Below are 18,892 nucleotides of genomic sequence, written 5' to 3' on the forward strand. Positions count from 1 at the left end.
GGGAGCCTGCTACCTGGGCAACAGCTTGCTCTTCATATCGTACTGCCTTGACTTCCATATTATGAAAACAGTTGGGATGAATGTCAACCTCAACCAAAGGGCCTCAATGATAATATTCTCATGTTTTAATTTTAAAATATCATCTGGTCAATGTGTGCATAAATTGACAGCTAAATTACAAACACTGCAAACAGTGCCTATACGTGTCTTAAAGGATGGTTCATTGAGATTAAAGCAGATAAGAATGGAAATGTTCAGCAGGTCAGATAATACCTGTGAAGCATTAGATTTTCAGATCAGTGACCCTTCATCAGAATTCACAGAACACTATGAGCTGTACTTATAGGCAGACTGACAAACAAAAAATGGAGACATGAGACACTGCAGATACTGGAATCTGGAGCAACACATTAGATGCTGAAGAAACTGAGCAGGTCAGGTATCATTTATGGAGGGAAGTGGACAGTTAACATTTTGGGTCAAGACCCTTCATCTAGTCTGAAAGATAGATGGGAAGTAGCCAGCATAAAAAGCTGGAAGGAAGGGTGGAAGAAGAGGTAGAAGGATCCAGATTAGGAGATGAGTTAAGCACATAGAGGAGAGGATTGTGAAAATAAAAGGAAATGTCTGTAAAAATGGAATGCAGAAGTGATTAAATAATCAAAATTAAAGAAAAGTTACAAGCACTGTAAGTCCAAAGATAAAACAGAAAATGATGGAACTTTCTAGGAAATCAACCAGTATCTGCAGAGGGGGAAACAGTTTTTTTTGTTTACAACATACAGGAAATGTTACATGGAGGCAGAAGAGAGGCTGTGGATGCTGAAATCCAGATTAACGTACAAAATGCTGTATGAACTTAGTGGGTCTGGGAGGATGTATGGAGGAAAATGAATAGTCAATGTTTTGGACCAAGACTCATCATCAAGCCTGGAAAGGGGGCAGAACCCTTCCTTTCCAGTCCTCTTCAAGGGTCTCAGACCAAACCGTCGACTATTCATTTTCCTCCATGGATTCTGCCTGACATGCTGCGCTCCTCCAGCATTTTGTGTGTGTTGATCAGGAAATGTTTTCTCCCTCCATAACTTCTGCCTGTGAACAAATGACAGCAGGGATGGTGATATATGAGAGATTGGTTATGGGCATAAAAAAGCAAATGGTGGTTCAGTGGAGATGTAAATGACATGAGAAGTGTTTGAGCAACAGCAAAAAGCAATATAACTTCTTCACTTTTTTAAAAAAGTCTAATTTTTAAAATATATAATAAAACCCAAGCTATTTACAAGATGCATGTGATCTGTCTTACACTTCCTTACGGCTTTGGTCCCACCCCCAAAAGTTGACATTTCTGACTGCACACAGAAGCAGGCGGCGTTATTTGTGGGAGTAGTGATCAGTTTGCTCAGGAAAGGTTTTGTTCTGTAGTGGTGGGGGTGTAATGCGAGCCCCCCGGCAACAGTTTTGGTTGTAGCTGTGATTTTACATAAGTGGCGAAGCAAAGGGTATCATCTACTTCCAGTTCAGAGGGGTGAGGAGCGGCTGGTCAGCAAAGAAGGGGAGGCGGCGGCGGCGTGTGGTGTTGATGTCGGCCCGGGACTGCCGTTAATCCGCTGGAAGGAACCGAGCCGATGAAGGGGAGTGGCGGTGGCAGTGAATGAGCGGAGCTGGAGGCGGCGCGATGCGGGAGCTCGGCCGCTGTCAGCCGGGACCCGGGCCGGGGCCACTGTTACGGTTCCTGGGCCACCGGGAGCTGAGCGGCGACCGTTTCCTCAAGGAAGGCTTCCAGCGCCAGCGGCTGTCGGGCTGCAGGAACCTCTTCAAGAAGGACCTGCTCGGCCACTTCGGCTGCGTCAACGCCATCGAGTTCAGCGGCGGCGCTGGCGAGCTGCTGGTGTCCGGTAAGAAGTGGGGGGCCGTGGGCCGGGAGAGGCCGGCGCTGGGTAGGGGAACAGAGTCGCACAGCCGCCTATTTACACAGACGCGCCCTGTTGTTATGGATACAACCCCTCCTGCACCTCCACTCCTCTCACTTTTGCAGCTGGGGGATGGGGCCGCCTGCCTTCCCCTGCGCCTCGGTCACCAGAAATCGAGGCCGTGGTCTGAGAAGCGCTGCAGGCCGCACCCCAGCCTCCCACACTTTGCTGTCACCCTTTCCCGTTCCAGGAGTGGTTGCACTTTTGTTTCCTTAAAATCCCAGATGTTAATCTCCCACTTCATGTTCGCGTCCTGGCAGAGGCTGCCTAGACAGAATTTGTTAGTGGCATTCTCTGTTTTAAATTCATTGCTACTGGGATATCTGTTTTAAATCAATTACTGCTGGGTAACAAGGAAAGGGAAAGGATTCATTGTACGATATTACAATATTTGCCTGTGTCCCCGAGATGTTCAGTGCAAATATCAGCTTTTGATAGGAGCATAATTGGACAGAATTTGATATAGAAACACATAAGGGTAGATGGTCAACAGCTTGATCTAGGAGGTGCTTGATAGGAGCATTCAAAACGGGAAAGAGTTGAGCACATAGAGGTTAGTGCAGATAAATCCAGCACCAAGATAAAGACACATCCATAATGATGGAACACTAAAACAGAATATTCAATGGTTCTGAACTAATGAACAGATCTTGAGAAATAACGGGGTTGAGGAATGAAAGGCTAATGTTACAAAAATCTACTGGATGAACCCAGTGTGTCAAGCATCAGAATTGTTTTTCTCCCACAGATGCTGTTTGACTTTCTGAGATCCTCCAGCAGATTGTTTGCTGCTCCAGATTCCACCATCAGTAGTCTCTTGTGTCTCCAAAGACTGGAGTTGTTACACCAGATGATGTTCAAAATGCAGAGACTATGAAAGAATTTTCAAAAATATAATTAGCCATTGTTAACGCCAATTTAGATCAGCAAGCGTTAAATATGATGGAGAGGGTGTGAGTAACAACAAGGGGATGAGAGCTTTATGAAAGAACTCGTGGTTCACTTGGTAACAAATTGCTAATGTAATCTAATCCTCTCAAAGGGGACTTTAATGTAGCATTTCATAAACATGTTATTTTTTTTTACAATGTATGGTAGATCTGAATGGTAAACCAGAGCAGTATATCTATTCAGATGGGACTTGATCATCAGATATTTCCAATCTATATTATTATTCAGCCAATGTTTTTTAATTGTGCATATAGGTTTCACATAGTAGGAAAATGATTCTGATATGTCACTTGTATTCTTAAATAAATTTGACATCCGGCCTGATAGGGAGTTAGAAGGGCGGATAACTGTAACTTAGTCAAAGAAGGTAGTTTTAGAGAAGGGCAGAGAGGCAGAATCAGAATCAGGTTTAATGTTGCAGAAATATGTCATGAAATTAGTTGTTTTGTAACGGTACAGTGCAAGACAAAAAAACTTACAAAAAAGTTACAATACAAATATGCAAAAGAGGAATAGCGAGGGAGTAGTATTCATGGGTTCAGAGTTCAAAGTAAATTTATTATCAAAGTATATGTATGTCACCATGTCCAACTTTGAGGTTCATTTTCTTGTGGACATGCTCAATAAATTCATAATAGAATCAATGAAAGACAGCACCAACTTGTGCATTCAACCAGTGTGCAAAAGATAATAAACTGCAAATACAAAAGGAAATAATAATAATAAATAAGCAGTAAATGCCAAGAATATGAGATGAAGTCTCCTTCAAATGAGTCCATAGGTTGTGGCAATACACACAAAATGCTGCAGGACCTCAGCAGGCCAAACAGCATCTATAGAAACATGTAAACAGTCAACATTTTGGGCTGAGACCCTTCATCAGGACCTGAAGAAAGGTCTCACCCCAAAACTTTGACTGTTTACTTTTTCCATAGATGCTGCTTGGCCTGCTGAGATGCCCCAGCATTTTGTGTGTACTGCCTGAATTTCTAGAATCCGCAGACTTTCTCTTGCTTGCCATAGATCGTGGGAACATATCAGTGATTGGGCAAGAGAAGTTGAGTGAAGTTATCCCCTTTGGTTCAAGAGTCTGATGGCTAATAACTGATCCTGAACCTGGCGGTGTAAGTCCTGAGGCTCCAGTGCTTTCTTCCTGATGGCAGCAGTGAGAAGAAAGCATTTCCTGGATGATAGGGCTCCCTGTTGATGGATGCTACTTTCCTGTAGCAACACTTTGTGTAGATGTGCTCAATAGTGGAGAGCTTTATCCGTGGTGGACTGGGCCATGTTCACTACTTTTTGTAGGACTTGCCATTCAGGGGCATTGGTGTTTCCATGTTAGGCTATGATGCAGCATATGTAGTACCCAGCACACAGATCTGTAGAAGTTTGTCATGCCAAATTTTCACAAACTCCTTAGGAATTGGATGTCTTGCCATTCTTTCTTTGTAATTGCACTTGCATGCTGGGCTTAGGACAGGTCCTGTGAAATGATAACACCAGAGCATTTAAAGTTGTTGACCTTCTCCAATTCTTAACCTCTGATCAGAACTGGCTCATGGACCTCTGGTTTCCTCCTCCTGAAGTCAATAATTAGAACTTTTCAGGAATCTGATTGAAGAGGAGAAGAAGATATTCCTAAAATTAAAGTGTGGCTCTTCAGGCTTCTGTACCTCTTCTTTGATGGTTGTAATGAGAAGAGCGCATGTCTCAGATGGTGAGGGCCCTTAATGATGATCTTTTCTTCTTGAGACGCTACCTTTTGAAGATGCCCTCAATGGTGATGATTCTTGTGCCCATGGTGGAGCTGACCGAGTCTACAGCCCCTGCAGCCTTATTCAATCCTGTGCATTGCAGCCTGTATAGCAGGCAGTGATGCGGCCAGTAACAGTGTTTTCCACAGTACACTCAGAATGTCTATGATACAGGCAGAGGGATTTAAGTATGCGTATGCCAATGTGTTGGTAGAGCTACTAATGATACTGAAAGGTTATCTTGTAATTAGTTTTACATAACTTTCTGTTTGTACCTTTTAACCGTGGAAGATGTACTTTATTTTGAAAGTACAATTTACAACTGGAATTAAGCTTGCTGGAAAAATCTATCGGATTAAAACAACATGCTGGAAGTTGTCTTACAGTAGCGGCAGATTAGACATTATTAATACATATTTTTAGGTGTTTAGGATATTTCTGCACATGGATTTAATTCTATTCCTCAGTTTTATAATTAGCACATTGTTTAGAGGAGTGATGTGATTATTGTGGCAATTGATTTGAAGATATAATTTTTGTCTAAAAGAAGAGCAGTCTGTCTGCCACAGGTGAAATTATATTCTCCCCAGTTATTAGTATAGATGAATGACTGACAGACTTGAAGAATTTAATATTCTATACTGTCTTTGCATTTTCTGTATGATGATACAAATGTACATTGACAGTTTTTGCTTTTTTGTTTCCTGACGTATGCATGGCTTGTCATTTTAAAATTTCTTTTAGAAATGTTTGACATTGTAGATTACCTACATTGAAACTCCATTACTCTGACATGCTGAGCACTTAGGTGCTGGAATGGTGGATTTTCTGGACTGTTAGATATTATTGCAATTAATGTACAACAGACTTTTGTTACACAGTGGTATAATAAATTCTCCAGTGACCAGTCCAGGAACCAGGACCTCTGACATTTTCAAAATTTCCAAACATTTGGATAGCAACTTTGTTTGGAGATGTACTGTATATAATAATGCCCTTATGTCTAATTCATTGCAAGATCATTTTTGGTGTCTAATGACTATTTCAGTAATTGTGTGTGAGAATATTTTCTTTTTTTATCTGCTCCCAACTCTCCTAATGTTAGACCATAAGATATAGGAGCAGAATTAGACCATTCATACCAGTGAGTCTGCTCTGCCATTCCATCATGGCTGATTTATTATCCCTCACAATTCCATACTCCTGCCTTCTCCCTGTAATCTTTACTAATCGAGAACCTATCAATCTCCACAGCTGTCTGTGGCAATGAATTCCTCTATTCTAAGGCTGTACCCTCTGGTGCTGAACTCCCTGACCATAGGAAACATCCTCTCCACATCCACTCTATCTAGACCTTTCAATATTCGATAGGCTTCAAAGAGACCCCACCCCCAATTCTGCTAAACTCCAGCGAGTACAGGCTCAGAGCTATTAAACAATCCTCATACATTAATCCTTCCATTGTCGGAATCATTCTCGTGACCCTCCTCTGGACCCTCATCGATGCTAGTAAAACTGCTTGCCAATGCTTTATAAAGCCTCAGAATTACATCCTTGCTTTTATATTCTAGTCATCTCAAAATGAATGCTAACATTGCAATTCAGATTTAGTTCATTGTTATTTGGAAACCACAAATGCAATGCAGTTAAGAAATGAGACAACGTTCTCCGGAACGATTTCACAAAAAAAAGCACACGACAAAACAGATCACACAAGAAAAACCACATAACATTTGGTAATCTCCAATCCAGAGTCCGGAAAGGCTGCTGCATATCAATATCGCGCTACCATCTTAGCACGTTCCCCGGAAAGGAACTCCAAACCTATCAGACAAAACAAGACTACCCAGACACACCAAGTCAAGAGACCAGCACTACCACCCAACAAACCAAAAACCTACACAAAACCACATAGTTATAGTTAACATTTAGTTACAACAGTGCAGACAATACCATAATTGATAAAAGACTAACTAACAAAAACCACATAATTTAACATATAGTTCTAATAATGCAAAGCAATACTGTAATCTGATAAAGAGCAGACCATGGCACGTTTGCTTTCGTTAAACCCAACTCAACCAGCAAGTTAACCTTTAGGATAGTGACTCCAGCGTGAGAACTCCCAAATCCCTTTGACCCTCGATTTCTGAATTGTCTCTCTGTTTCGAAAATAGTCTGCCTTTATTTCTTCTACCGAAGTGCATGACCATGCACTTTCCAACACTGTATTCTATCTGCCACTTCTTTGCCCATTCTCCCAATCTGTCCAAGTCCTTCTACAGACTCCCTGCTTCCTCAGCACTACCTGTCCCTCCACCTATTTTCATATCATCCGCAAATTTGGCCACAAAGCCATCAATTCCATCATCCAAATCATTGACATATAATTTGAAAAGAAGCAGACCCAACACCAATCCCTGCGAAACACCAGTTGTCACTGGTAGCCAACCATAAAAGGCCCCCTTTATTCCCACTCGTTGCCTCCTGTCAGTTAGCCAATCTTCTATTCGTTTTAGTATCTTTCCTGTAATACCACGGAATCTTGTTTAGCAGCCTCATATAAGGCACCTTGTCAAATGCCTTCTGTGAATTCAAGTAATATTGGAAATACATTCTCCTGTTTGTAACCTTACAAAATCTCTCAATTTTAATTTTCTCTATTAAACTTAAGAGCTGAGAGTATTGAGCATTTATCAGAATCGTCCTTGTTGCTTGGCCCCTCTCTAACTCTAAAGGCATTTGTATCCGATACTGTTCTTGTCAGTTTATTCTGTAGCCTATCATTTTATGACATGCACCAGATAAGGCCTAACTAGTAAAGAAGTACTGTTTTTTTAATAATTGTACACAATGTCTCTGATCTCACTCCACCAATAATTAATATCTTCCCTAAAGTGACTGCTTTTCTAGGTTTTGTGCCATCTATAAACTTTGAAACTTAAAACTTGATTTGTATGTTGTATTTTTTTAAATGAAGAAGTACGAGCTCTAACCTCTGGTGCACTTCCTTCGAATCTGGGAACGTTACATTTTATAAAGCTGCCTGCTTTATAATCTTTTTGTCAAATTTATGTATGTGCTGCAATTGTTTACAATTATCAGTTATGAACACTTAGAACGTTCATATATTACAAATGCCACCATCTTCCATGCTTTGTTGTTTTATGATAGAGCTCCCTGATTTTTGTTAGGCAATGTTTGCCTTTAATAAATTATGTCTTAATCTCAGGGTTTCCTAAGTGCTTTTTTTTCCTATTTATTTTCTGCTCCTTGGACAGATAGTTCTGCAAATACAGGCTTCCCCAGGTATTGAATAGTTTCTGTTTTACAAATGTCCTTTAAGTAAATTTTGTCTGTGTCAGAAAATACATAAAAATCACTGTGGAAACCATTCCTCCATAGTGTTATATTGAATAGCATTAATAACACTTAACTAATAAGAAAGAATTTAGTTTTGCCATTCATAGGAATGAAGGTTTTATGTACATCAGACTTTTGAATATAATAATGTTAGAGCTCACTTTTACTTATAGATGTCTACAGTTTGCATGTTCATAAGCTGGGGATAGCTTTGTTAGGATCAACTAGTACATTTCTGAATGAAGATTTACCATTTGTAATGTTATCATTTTATGGCAAAACTCCCACATCCAGCCCTGGTTAAGAACTTCTACTAACTCCTCCTTTTGATTTCAGTGAAAAATGTTTTTTGTATAGGGGCGATTTGTTTGATTCAGTGCTGTTAGTTGCTACAGTAATTGTTTTCCAAGCTAAGTACATTCTGGACTGGGCTTACATTACCTAGTATGAGCTTATATAGCATAATGACAAAAGGTTGTAGCTTCAATACCTTACAGTGACATGAATTGGGTATTCATACCCTTGTTTCCATTTGTCTCTCCAAATATTTTGCTTTGAAGCATTTCAGTTACACTTGATAGAGTATGGGTATGGGATAGGGTATGATAGAGTAGTGCTGATTTATTTAGTACAAGCAAAGGAAGAAATGCAACCAAACCCTGCAAATTCATCCACGAAATCCTTCATTACGTATTACAAAATGATGAGCAACTCATTCTAAACTTGCTTGACTAAAGAAAATTATAATAACCAAATCCAGTTTTGCAACTAATACCAGCTATTAAAAAAAATCTTCAACTTGACCAAATTGTCAGTAATTAAATTTTCTGTGGCATTGGAATGGGTCTGTAGAATAGTTGTAATGAACAGATTGCTGTGTCCTTTATTCCATGATCCTGTAATGTACCTTATTAATGGCCATTAAGTGCAGACCATTGCTGGGGGTTGGCAGCAGCTGCTTCATATGATTAGATGCTGTGATCTCTTTATCTCCTATGTGATATCATGGAAGCTGCTGTCACCCCTTCTTTATTTTGCTGCACAGTTCTTCCCAGGCTGTGGATTTCTCTTTGGCAATAAACTCAACATTGATCACTGGCATTTAAGGTCACTAACATGGCAGACCTCTGGCCTGAGAAGAAATGTGTAGCCAAAGACAGGAGATGCAACAATTTATAACAAATCCAACATAGTAGTGAGAGGGATTGTAGGACCTGTGCAATTTGACAGCACATGGAGCAGGCACTGCCATTCCCTAGCAGAGGCCTGGACTCACTTGGTAATTGCAAAAATGCTAATGTTGAGTTCTGATATTTATTCATAAACCTTTGACTTTGCTTAAGTTATTTCATTAGTTTTGAAAACTCTTTTGGTCATGATATACAGGTTTCATTCCAACCTTCCTTTCTGTTTACTTTGTATAAACAGCCTTAACTATTTAAGTTGTATGACTGAAGAGTAATTTGCAATATTGTTTTTAACAGGTGGAGATGATCGCCGTGTATTGTTGTGGCACGTTGATAAAGCTATTCATTCAAAAGCTAAGCCTACCCAATTGAAAGGTGAACATCTATCCAACATTTTCTGCTTGGCATTTGACAGCACAAATACCCATCTGTTTTCTGGAGGTAAGAAACCATGTGAGCAACATAACAATCTATCACTTAAACAATGATTTATTTGAACATCAAGCAAAATCACTTGGGTTTCTAAAATATTACAATTTATGTGCACTTTAAATAGGAGCTTGGATTGCATATTAAGAAATTAAAGTTGTGAATATTTAGTGTTCATTTTTGATTACTTCTAAATGTTCTGCTTAATATGTTTAAAATAATTCATGGACTTATATAAGCTGACCTGCATTTTTCTTCTAGATGCAGTTTAATGAAATAATTTGTTTAATTCTTATCAATGAGGGAGCTAACTTGTTGAACAAAACATCTGATTGCCTTGTGTACAAAATAATATGCTGACCAGACAGCAACATGAGCAAACTGTAGTTTTGAGTAAATTTTGAACGACTACTGAGTAGAAATATTGGACCTAGTTCTTAACTCACTAGTGTTCCACTGCAGAGCTGGCATTTGATCACATATATTTAATTGAGAACTCAAGACAAATTCCAGACATGAAGCACATTTCTACAGGAACTGGATTCCTCTGGTTTGCAGTACTGTGCAAAAGTCTTAGAATCATATATATCGCTAGGGTGTCTAAGACTTTTGCACAACTGTAGTAATTTTATTGTACTGTATTGCAGCTGCAAAAAAATAATTTCATTATGTACGTGAATGATGATAATCCTGATTCTGTTATGGCTTTGTATTGTGGATTAAGAGTGGGAAGGGGTCAGGGAGAGGTGAATCATGGTTGGGAAAAGGGGAGGGAACGAGAAGCAGCAGAGAGACATTTTGTAATGAGCAACAGACTAATTGTTTAGAATCAAATCATCTTCCCTGGTATCTCAGGGATGGGTGTGCCTTAACTGTGCCAAACCCCATCACCCTGTCACCTGTCCCATACCTCTCCCGCAGCACTCCACCCCCGCCATTCCCAACACCCTTTGGTCCTGCCAGATTTACAAACTCACTCTTGCACATTGACAAATACAGTACAGGTGGCCCCCATTTTTCGAACTTCCGCTTTACGACACCTCGCTGTTAACAAAAGACCTACATTAGTTACCTGTTTTCGCTAACAGAAGGTGTTTTCACTGTTACGAAGAAAGGCAGTGCATGCCCCGAGCAGCCAAGTTCCTCCCCGGAACTGCATTTTAGCCACCATTGCTAAACACGTGCCTGTGAGCATCTGTGCTTTATGTCGATTTATTTTGTGCATCCGTTAGCAAGATGAGTTCTAAGAAGAGCCTAAAAGAGCTCATAAGGATGTTACACTTAGCATAAAACTAGACATAATTAAGTGTTTTGATCGTGATGAACTAAGTAAGGACATTATCCGTGTGTTGAACTTGCCTGCGTCCACCATTCACACTATTTATACGCAGAGAGAAATCATCTTGAAAGCTACTGATGTTACTGTTGGTTCTGCTCGTAGCAAAGTGGTCTCTCTTAGTCAGCATCCAATAATGAATAAAATGGAAAGTCTATTGCTTGAGTGGATTGATGGGTGTACAAAGCGTGGTGTTCGTTAAGTTATCTTATAATTGAGAAATCAGTCAGTCTTTTTAATAAGCTGAAACAGAAAGCACTGGACAATGGTGATGAAAGTGTTGCGAAAGTAATTTAAAGGTAGCCATGGGTGGTTTGATCGGTTTTTGAGGCAAGGGCAGCTTCATGGCTTAAAGTTTACTGGAGAGAGGCTGATACTGAAGCTGCTAAAAAGTTCCCAGCGGAACTGAAGAAAATAATTACAGAAGGTGATTATTCATATAAGCAAGTGTTTAACTGTGACAAAACTGCAATTTATTGAAAAAAATTGCCGAGCACCTCAACCTCCGACGACTCAGCCTAACACACCATCATCAGTGTGCTCGCTGTCTTCCCGATTCCGGTAAGTGAAACTACACCGTACATACATTATTTCTACTTTATATAGGCTGTGCATTTTATGTGTTATTTGGTATGATTTGGCAGCTTCATAGCTTAAAGGTTACTGGAGAGACTGCTTCTGCTATGTAGTATGATTATACGTTACATAGTGAGATTTTCGCTATGCTAGACAGTGCTGCAATGATTGCAGAAAAGTATTTCTACTTTATATAGGCTGTGTAATTATCATATCATTCCTGCTTTTACTATTAAGTTACTGTTATTTTAGTTTTATGTGTTATTTGGCATGATTTTGTAGTTTATTTTTTGGGCCTAGGAACACTGAAAAATTTTTCCCATATAAATTAATGGTAATTTCTTCTTCGATTTACGACATTTCGGATTACAAACAGTTTCATATGAACACTCTACTTTCAGATTGCAGGGGAAACCTGTATTAGTGTAATGTGTGATATGTTAACTTTGTGCAAATTTGGCAATGAAACTGAAAATGTTTGTCGAGCAATTATTTTAATATAATCTCTCCTTTCTCTGAATTTATTGGCTTTATTAGATCAGGTTTCTTAAAACAAAATACTTCTACATTTTTAAGAAGTTAAAAATGCACACCTAACAAGCACAGTTTGAACGCCTTCCTTGAATGGTGGATTAGCAGAAACTCTGCTTAATGAGTTCACTCTAGCGATGTAACCTGATTTGGACTCCCTATCTGGAACATTTAGGAATGTAATTACACATATTGATTTTCAGCTGAAACTAAATGGAAAACAGCTGCGTAAATAGTGATTTTTGGCAATCAATTAATCATGTATTGAATTTTTAGAGTCAGGTACATATGTTTATTGACATTTGGTTACATTCTGCCATCCCAGGCAGAGAATTGGTCAATAGCTGCTTCCTCCAAGACTTACCAAAGCTACTTCCTGCAAAGGGCGAATGCGCTTTGTTTTTTTTTTCCTCCTAGAGTTATGGTATCAAGAACTAAGGCATAGGTTTAAGGTGAGAGGGGTAAGATTTAAGAGGAACGCGGGAACTATCTCTACACAAAGTGTGGTATTTCTGTGGAATTAGCTGCAAGAGAAAGTGTTTGAGGCAGGTACAATTACAACTAGTAAAAGTCAATTTGATAGATGCATCAGTTGGAAAGATTTAGAATGATATGGGCCAAATACTGACAAGTGGGACTAGATTGGATAAGACTTCCTGGTCAGCATGGGCCAGTTGGGCCAAAGGGCCTACCTCCATGCTGTATGACTCCAAAATGACAGACATTATTTGATAGTAACACATACAAAATGCTGGAGGTACTCAGCAGGTGAGGAAGTGCCTGTGGAAAAGAATAACAGTAAATGTTTGTGCCAAGACCCTTCATCAGAACTGGAAAAGAAGGGGCAAAATGCCAGAATAAAAGTATATTCAAGATAGCAGTGAGAGTCGGTAGGTTTGTAAATGATATTGGTATACCATTTCTGAAACCATTCTCATTTTCTCAACCTCTCTCCCCCTCCCCCTCTGGGACAAACTGTAGTTTGTCTGTGCCAATGTTCTGATTGGATTATATGTAAAGTCAGTTATCAGGTGACTGCATGACACTTTACATAACATTACACATTAAAAAAAACTTGAATGGCTTCGTCTGGATCTTCATTTCTTGGAAAGATTTGGGCACTTGATTGTTGTTTATGAAACTTATTGAAGAAACTCTTGTATGGAGGGGCAACTGCACAGGACCAAAAGAAGCTTCAAAAGGTTGTAAATCTAGTCAGCTCCAACTTGGTCACTAGCCTACAAAGTACCCAGGACATCTTTAGGAAGCAGTGTCTCAGAAAGGCATTATTAAAGACCTCCAGCACCCAGGGCATGCCCTTTTCTCACTGTTACCATCAGCTAGGAGATACACAAGCCTGAAGGCACACATTCAGCGACTTAGGAACAGCTTCTTCCCCTCTGATATCCAATTCCTAAATGGACTTCAAAGCTTTGGACACTACCTCACTTTTTCAATATACAGTATTTCTGTTTTTGCACACTTTTTAAGTAATCTATTCAATATATGTAATTGATTTACTTGTTTATTTATTATGTTTTATTTTATTTATTATTTTTTCTCTGCTAGATTATGTATTGCATTGAACTGCTGCTGCTAAGTTAACAAATTTTACATCACATGCTGGTGATAATAAACCTGATTCTGAGAAACCTAGAGTTTAAAAAAGAGAAAATTCTCACGTTGATATTGATACATTTTTGGAAAAAATAGCTAATTGTTAAGCAGTTGAACATCTGGAATACAGCTAAAACCACAAACCAGAAATTGCATTTGTAGCTTACTGGTGCATGAATACTGTGCTACCATTTAACTGTATAAAGCAATATGATTATTTCAATTACTTTAGATAATTAGTGTGCAGTATTTCATTTGTGTTACAACATTGTATTTTGTTGTGAAGGTAAATATCATTTTCTGTTGTGCCTATGTTAGTGTCTCCAGAACTGATCCTGAGATTTGGGCTATTCTGTTGACAATGCCAGTGTGCAATATTGTTAACAGCAATTTTTAGAGTTTGTTTTGAAGGCTAATTGTTTTCAATTTCCCTTAATAGGAAATGATGAGCAAGTGATTGTTCATGATGTTGAAAGGTAAGTCAAAGAGAAATAAATGCCAACTAATGATATAATATTTAGAACTTGGCAGAGGTTTTTATTGAAGAGCTGAATGCAAGGAGAAATGCAATTGACAGAAGTCATTAGAACAGTGCTCAGTTTTGAATGCACTATAGGTGTTGTTCACTGTTTGTATTACACTGTTTAAAGAAAGATCTTTCAGATTGGCAGCAGTAATAGTGGGTATGGCATTTTTGCATGTCTTATTTGGAATGTTATCTGGACATGAAAGTCTTTGATAAATTTTTGTATATATTGGTTTGAAATTGATTTAATAAAGGTCTTCGTTTTGGCTAGTTCCATGACATTCTGAATTTTGTACATGGTGTGATGTCAAGGTCTTGATTCATCAAACTATTCTTCATGAGAGGGAGCTAATGCAAGGCATGTATATTCATTCTTGTAAATGTAGGAACTGGGACATTATGCTGGAGGAAACTGTGTGTGTGTGTGGGGGGGGGGGTGGGTCTGGAAGATTAGAGGGAGAAGCAATGTCATTGAATGGAGTTGTCATTGTGGGCAATGATTTTGAAAGTGGGGAATCAATGAAAGGAAGCAAGTGCAGAATAATGGGGGAAAACATCTCCACAAATCTCTGCAGTCAAAATGTAGCTATTCACATTAAGAACTGGTATAAAGCTTAAATAGAACCTGCTTTACATTAATTTTGAAGATCTTGTAGATTATTGCATTGATCCTGGGAAGCTGCCAATGTCTAAAAGTAGGTTTCAGTGGTATCAGGAATGAGCTGAATGACACTTCGGAGGTTTAAGTAGACACTGCTAATGATAATAACAAAGTGAGATTAGATATTGAACTGGAAATCTAACAGGAGTTTGTGTCTTCCAATTTGGTCTGAGCAATTGACCCCAGTGATTGGTTGAATAAGGGCAAATGTACTTGGTTTTCTATGAAAGCTTGAGTAGTGCTTTTTTTTGCAGGAGAAAGCAATGGTGGAAAACTGGGTTTGAAATACTAAACTTAGATTGCAATAACAAACAGTATTAGTTGTGTACTCATTATCTGACACCTTAAGTGAATGTGTTATCTAACCTGAAGTGTCCGGTGAACACTGAATGTTCTTTAGAAAATTCAGATTATGCATGATGGTTAATTTACAGCAGTAATGCGTAACCTGTTCAGCAGATATCAAGATTTTGTTCAGCCAGTTATGAATATCATAATTACATTTAACATTCAATGGAGCACTTTCCTCAGTATAAATGAGGAAGGTTGTGCTAAGGTCTATATGTACAGTTGGAGCGATGGGAGATGTAAAGGTAATTGTGCTGCAACAATATATGTGCTTTGATGTGGCAATTCATCTTGGTGTACTTAGAACATTGTCAAGCAAAACTTCATGCTGAGATAAAAGATGGTAGTAAGACAGAGGATGGAAAGCTAGCCTAAAAAGGCAAGTTATAGTGCATCTTAAAGGGGAAAAGGAGACAAAGAAAGTATACCAGATAAGCAAAGTTGAGTAATAGAATTATTTAAATTTGAGAATATTAGGCCATTATGAATGGAACATGGATATTTCAAGGTGTACAGAGTTTGAGGGAAATTAAAAAGGCCATGAGCGATTTGAAATTGATAATTTTAAATATCAAGACATAAATTAGTCTTCATCAGTAAGCACACTAATTTGAAAGTAGAAAGATGTGAGTTAACAGTGGGACAGCAGAGTTTTGAATAAGAGAGTTGGGTGAGGAAAACAAGTCAGCAGTATCCATATGCCTAATTCATTACAATATAGTTACTGGTTATATCTAGAGGTTTGCATGGTCATGGATGAAAGATTTAGCCACAGATAGCTGGTGCAGGTACTGAATCAAGTGGTATTACAAGGGTGGAAATCAGAAATATTAATGACGAAACAAATGTCTGAAGCTCCTCTTGATGTCAGATAGGATGCCAGGATTATGATCTGTCTAATTTTTAGACTGTTACCAGGTAGAGAAGTGGTAAGAAATAAGAACAGCTGGTAGTAGACTTCAGTTGGAGGACATTCCTGGCCACCTGTTATGGATATCAGATAAGCAGCCTGAAAGTCCAGATACTGTAGTGAGATCAAGAGAGATGGAGAAGTAGACATGAATCTTATTACTGACTCTGCAGTAGCTATATTTTGGATGTTGTTGTAATGCAGCATGAAGATGGAAATAGATGAGAGGCTTGGTTAGATAATGGAACAACAATATTACAAATTCAGGCAGAGGAAGAGAAGCAATAGATGATGATCCTCTTGCCCTAACTAATATTTTCACGTGAGTGGACTTGGGAATCTGAGCATGAATTTGGAAAGCGGTAACACAGTCAATGAATTTGGACAGAAAAAGGATCTTGGAGAAAGGATTGCAATTAACAATATGACCTGTAACAAATTTCTTTTTTACACATTGTTATTTGGGGTAATTTGAGGTTGTCAGGTGAATTTAGTTTTATTCTGCTTTTCTCATTGTTCCATAGTTAATAGCTTTTCTACAGTTATTAATCTCACACATTTAACTCATTCATTACCTGAATCTTTTTCAGCACTGAAATTGTGAATGTTTTCCCACATGATGATGCTGTATATGGCCTTTCTGTGAGTCCTGTGAATGATAATGTGTTTGCCAGTTCATCTGACGATGGCAGAGTTCTTATCTGGGATATACGGGACTGCCACGGAGGTACGTATGAAGAGTCATAAAGCTTGACTAATATGTAGTGGTCCCTAATGAGATCTTCCTAGGTTCATATTGACCAAGGATGGCCTGGTTCAATTGCACTTCTGAGGTGACTGTTGAGGTAAATTTTGGATCTGCATACTTTGCTGTAGATCAGGCAGGAGGTGAGTAATGAGGTTCCACAGGCCTTCTGTTGGTTTTCTGGTGTCTGTGTGCTTCTGACCTGTGAAATTGAGGTTGTCAATTCCATCCCCAATTATCCTAGTTTGATCAGGCTTATGCCTTGGATTCACAGGAATCACTGGGGATGTTGCATCTATTGAAGGAGGATTTGAGAACATCCTGAATCTTCTCATCTGTCTTCCTGGTAGCCTCTTCCTATAACAGAGGATGTATAGTGTGTTTGTTTCAAGAGCTTCTTGCTAGGCTTGAAAAAGGTGTGTCCTGCCCAACTGAGTCAATTGAGTGTGATTAGAGCCTCAGAGTTCTGAATGTTGTTCTCAAAGAGAATGCTGTCATTAGTTCGCTAACTCTGAGAGTGGTTTTGGAGGATTTTGGTATCCATTGTTATGAAGTGTCTACTATATGTTGTCAAAATTTCAAAAATGTTTAATAAATCTGGTATACACAGGGTTTTGTGTCATGTTTGAGTACTTGAGGTTTTTGATGTTTAGGCAGCCAAGGGATATACTGACACAAACAATGTAATATCTGCCTTTGCTGAGAGGTGGTTCTTGTGGTTCTTTAAGAGTGAGGAATGGGAAGTATTTCATGAGCCTTTATTACCAGGTTGGGGGAGGGGGGGCATCATGAATAGACTTCTGTTTTGAGGATGTTGAGTGCAAACCAATCCTCTCACATACTTCAATGAACACGCTTATGGCAATTTATTTACCCTTTTAAGTGTGCATATTTTCAGTGTTATCTATATCCTGTAGTTCAGCTGTGGGGAGAGGAGGCAACATTGATTGAATAGTTTACTGTTAGTCCTTTGTTCTGCTTCAGCACAAAGTTAGGTGGAGATGAGGTGCACTGTTCAGGCCCAAATCTGAATTCAGTCCTACCTCTGGCACTGCATGTTCAGAGTTTGTAAATTCCACGACTCTGTGGCTTTCTAACCAATGCAAAAGATGTACAGTTTTGTAGGTTAATTGGCTATTGTAAATTGTCCAACTATGTAGTTAATTGGTAGAATGTGGGACATTGGTGGGGATGTGGAGAGGAAAAGGGTGCTTGATGGACAGCAGAGACTTGCTGGGCCTATTTCTGTTCTCAATGCAAGACTGGGGGTAAAAATGCAGATTCAGTGATGCTGCCTTGAACGGCAATCATCTACGCTGACATTGGCTATAGGACACATTAATTCATATCATTGCTTACATGCCCTTAGGTCTCCCTAATATTACAATCTTTTATTCACTTCTTTTTTATTAGTTTTCATAGAATCATAGCCCGAATGTGAGTGAAAACTTGAAGCATTTTAAAGATATGCATTGGTGATAAATGAATATCCATTCCCTCCTTAATATTTTTATGCTTTAGGGTTAAAGAATTTTTAACTTCGGTTGGCAGCAGCTGTTATTAAATATAAAGCCCTTTCTGTTATGTAGCCTTGACCTAATTCACTGCGTGCATTGGTTCAATGATTGTGATCTTCCAGAGGAAAGAAAATTGAACTAGAGAACTCTAATCTAAAATATATTGTGATGCTTCTCTAAGTTGATTATAGTTTACTTTTTTTAAAAATGCATCAGAGTGTTGCTGACACGCAGTTTAAGGAACTTCCATTTCTTCCTGCCATCACTTGTGCCATTCCCTCACTGAAAAACAAACATACTCTGCACTTGCATTGCGAAGTTGCAATTGATTAACCTTGATAGGTAGGACTTGCTGCTTCATTTCATCAGTGCTGCAAATATTGTTGAGCTAGCATGCATTGTGGTGCAAGTTCTGCTTAATGCTTCATTTGTACTCTTAAGTACTGTTCAGATTATGCCAGTGGTAGA

At 38.9% G+C, this 18,892-nt stretch overlaps 1 protein-coding gene across 1 annotated transcript in view; it reads left to right on the forward strand.

Moving 5' to 3' along the window:
* The first annotated feature begins 1,331 nt into the window (after positions 1-1,331).
* dcaf5 (ddb1 and cul4 associated factor 5) overlaps positions 1,332-18,892 on the forward strand; it is a 65,287-nt gene continuing 47,726 nt past the window's right edge. Inside the window, exons 1-4 of the mRNA XM_073040215.1 lie at positions 1,332-1,898; positions 9,526-9,669; positions 14,157-14,193; positions 16,753-16,889. Of these exons, the coding sequence (XP_072896316.1) occupies positions 1,655-1,898; positions 9,526-9,669; positions 14,157-14,193; positions 16,753-16,889 (562 nt within the window). The 5' untranslated portion in view covers positions 1,332-1,654. The remainder of the gene's footprint in view (positions 1,899-9,525; positions 9,670-14,156; positions 14,194-16,752; positions 16,890-18,892) is intronic.

Source organism: Hemitrygon akajei, chromosome 3 (assembly GCF_048418815.1).
Source record: "Hemitrygon akajei chromosome 3, sHemAka1.3, whole genome shotgun sequence".
Classification (NCBI taxonomy): Eukaryota; Metazoa; Chordata; class Chondrichthyes; order Myliobatiformes; family Dasyatidae; genus Hemitrygon; species Hemitrygon akajei.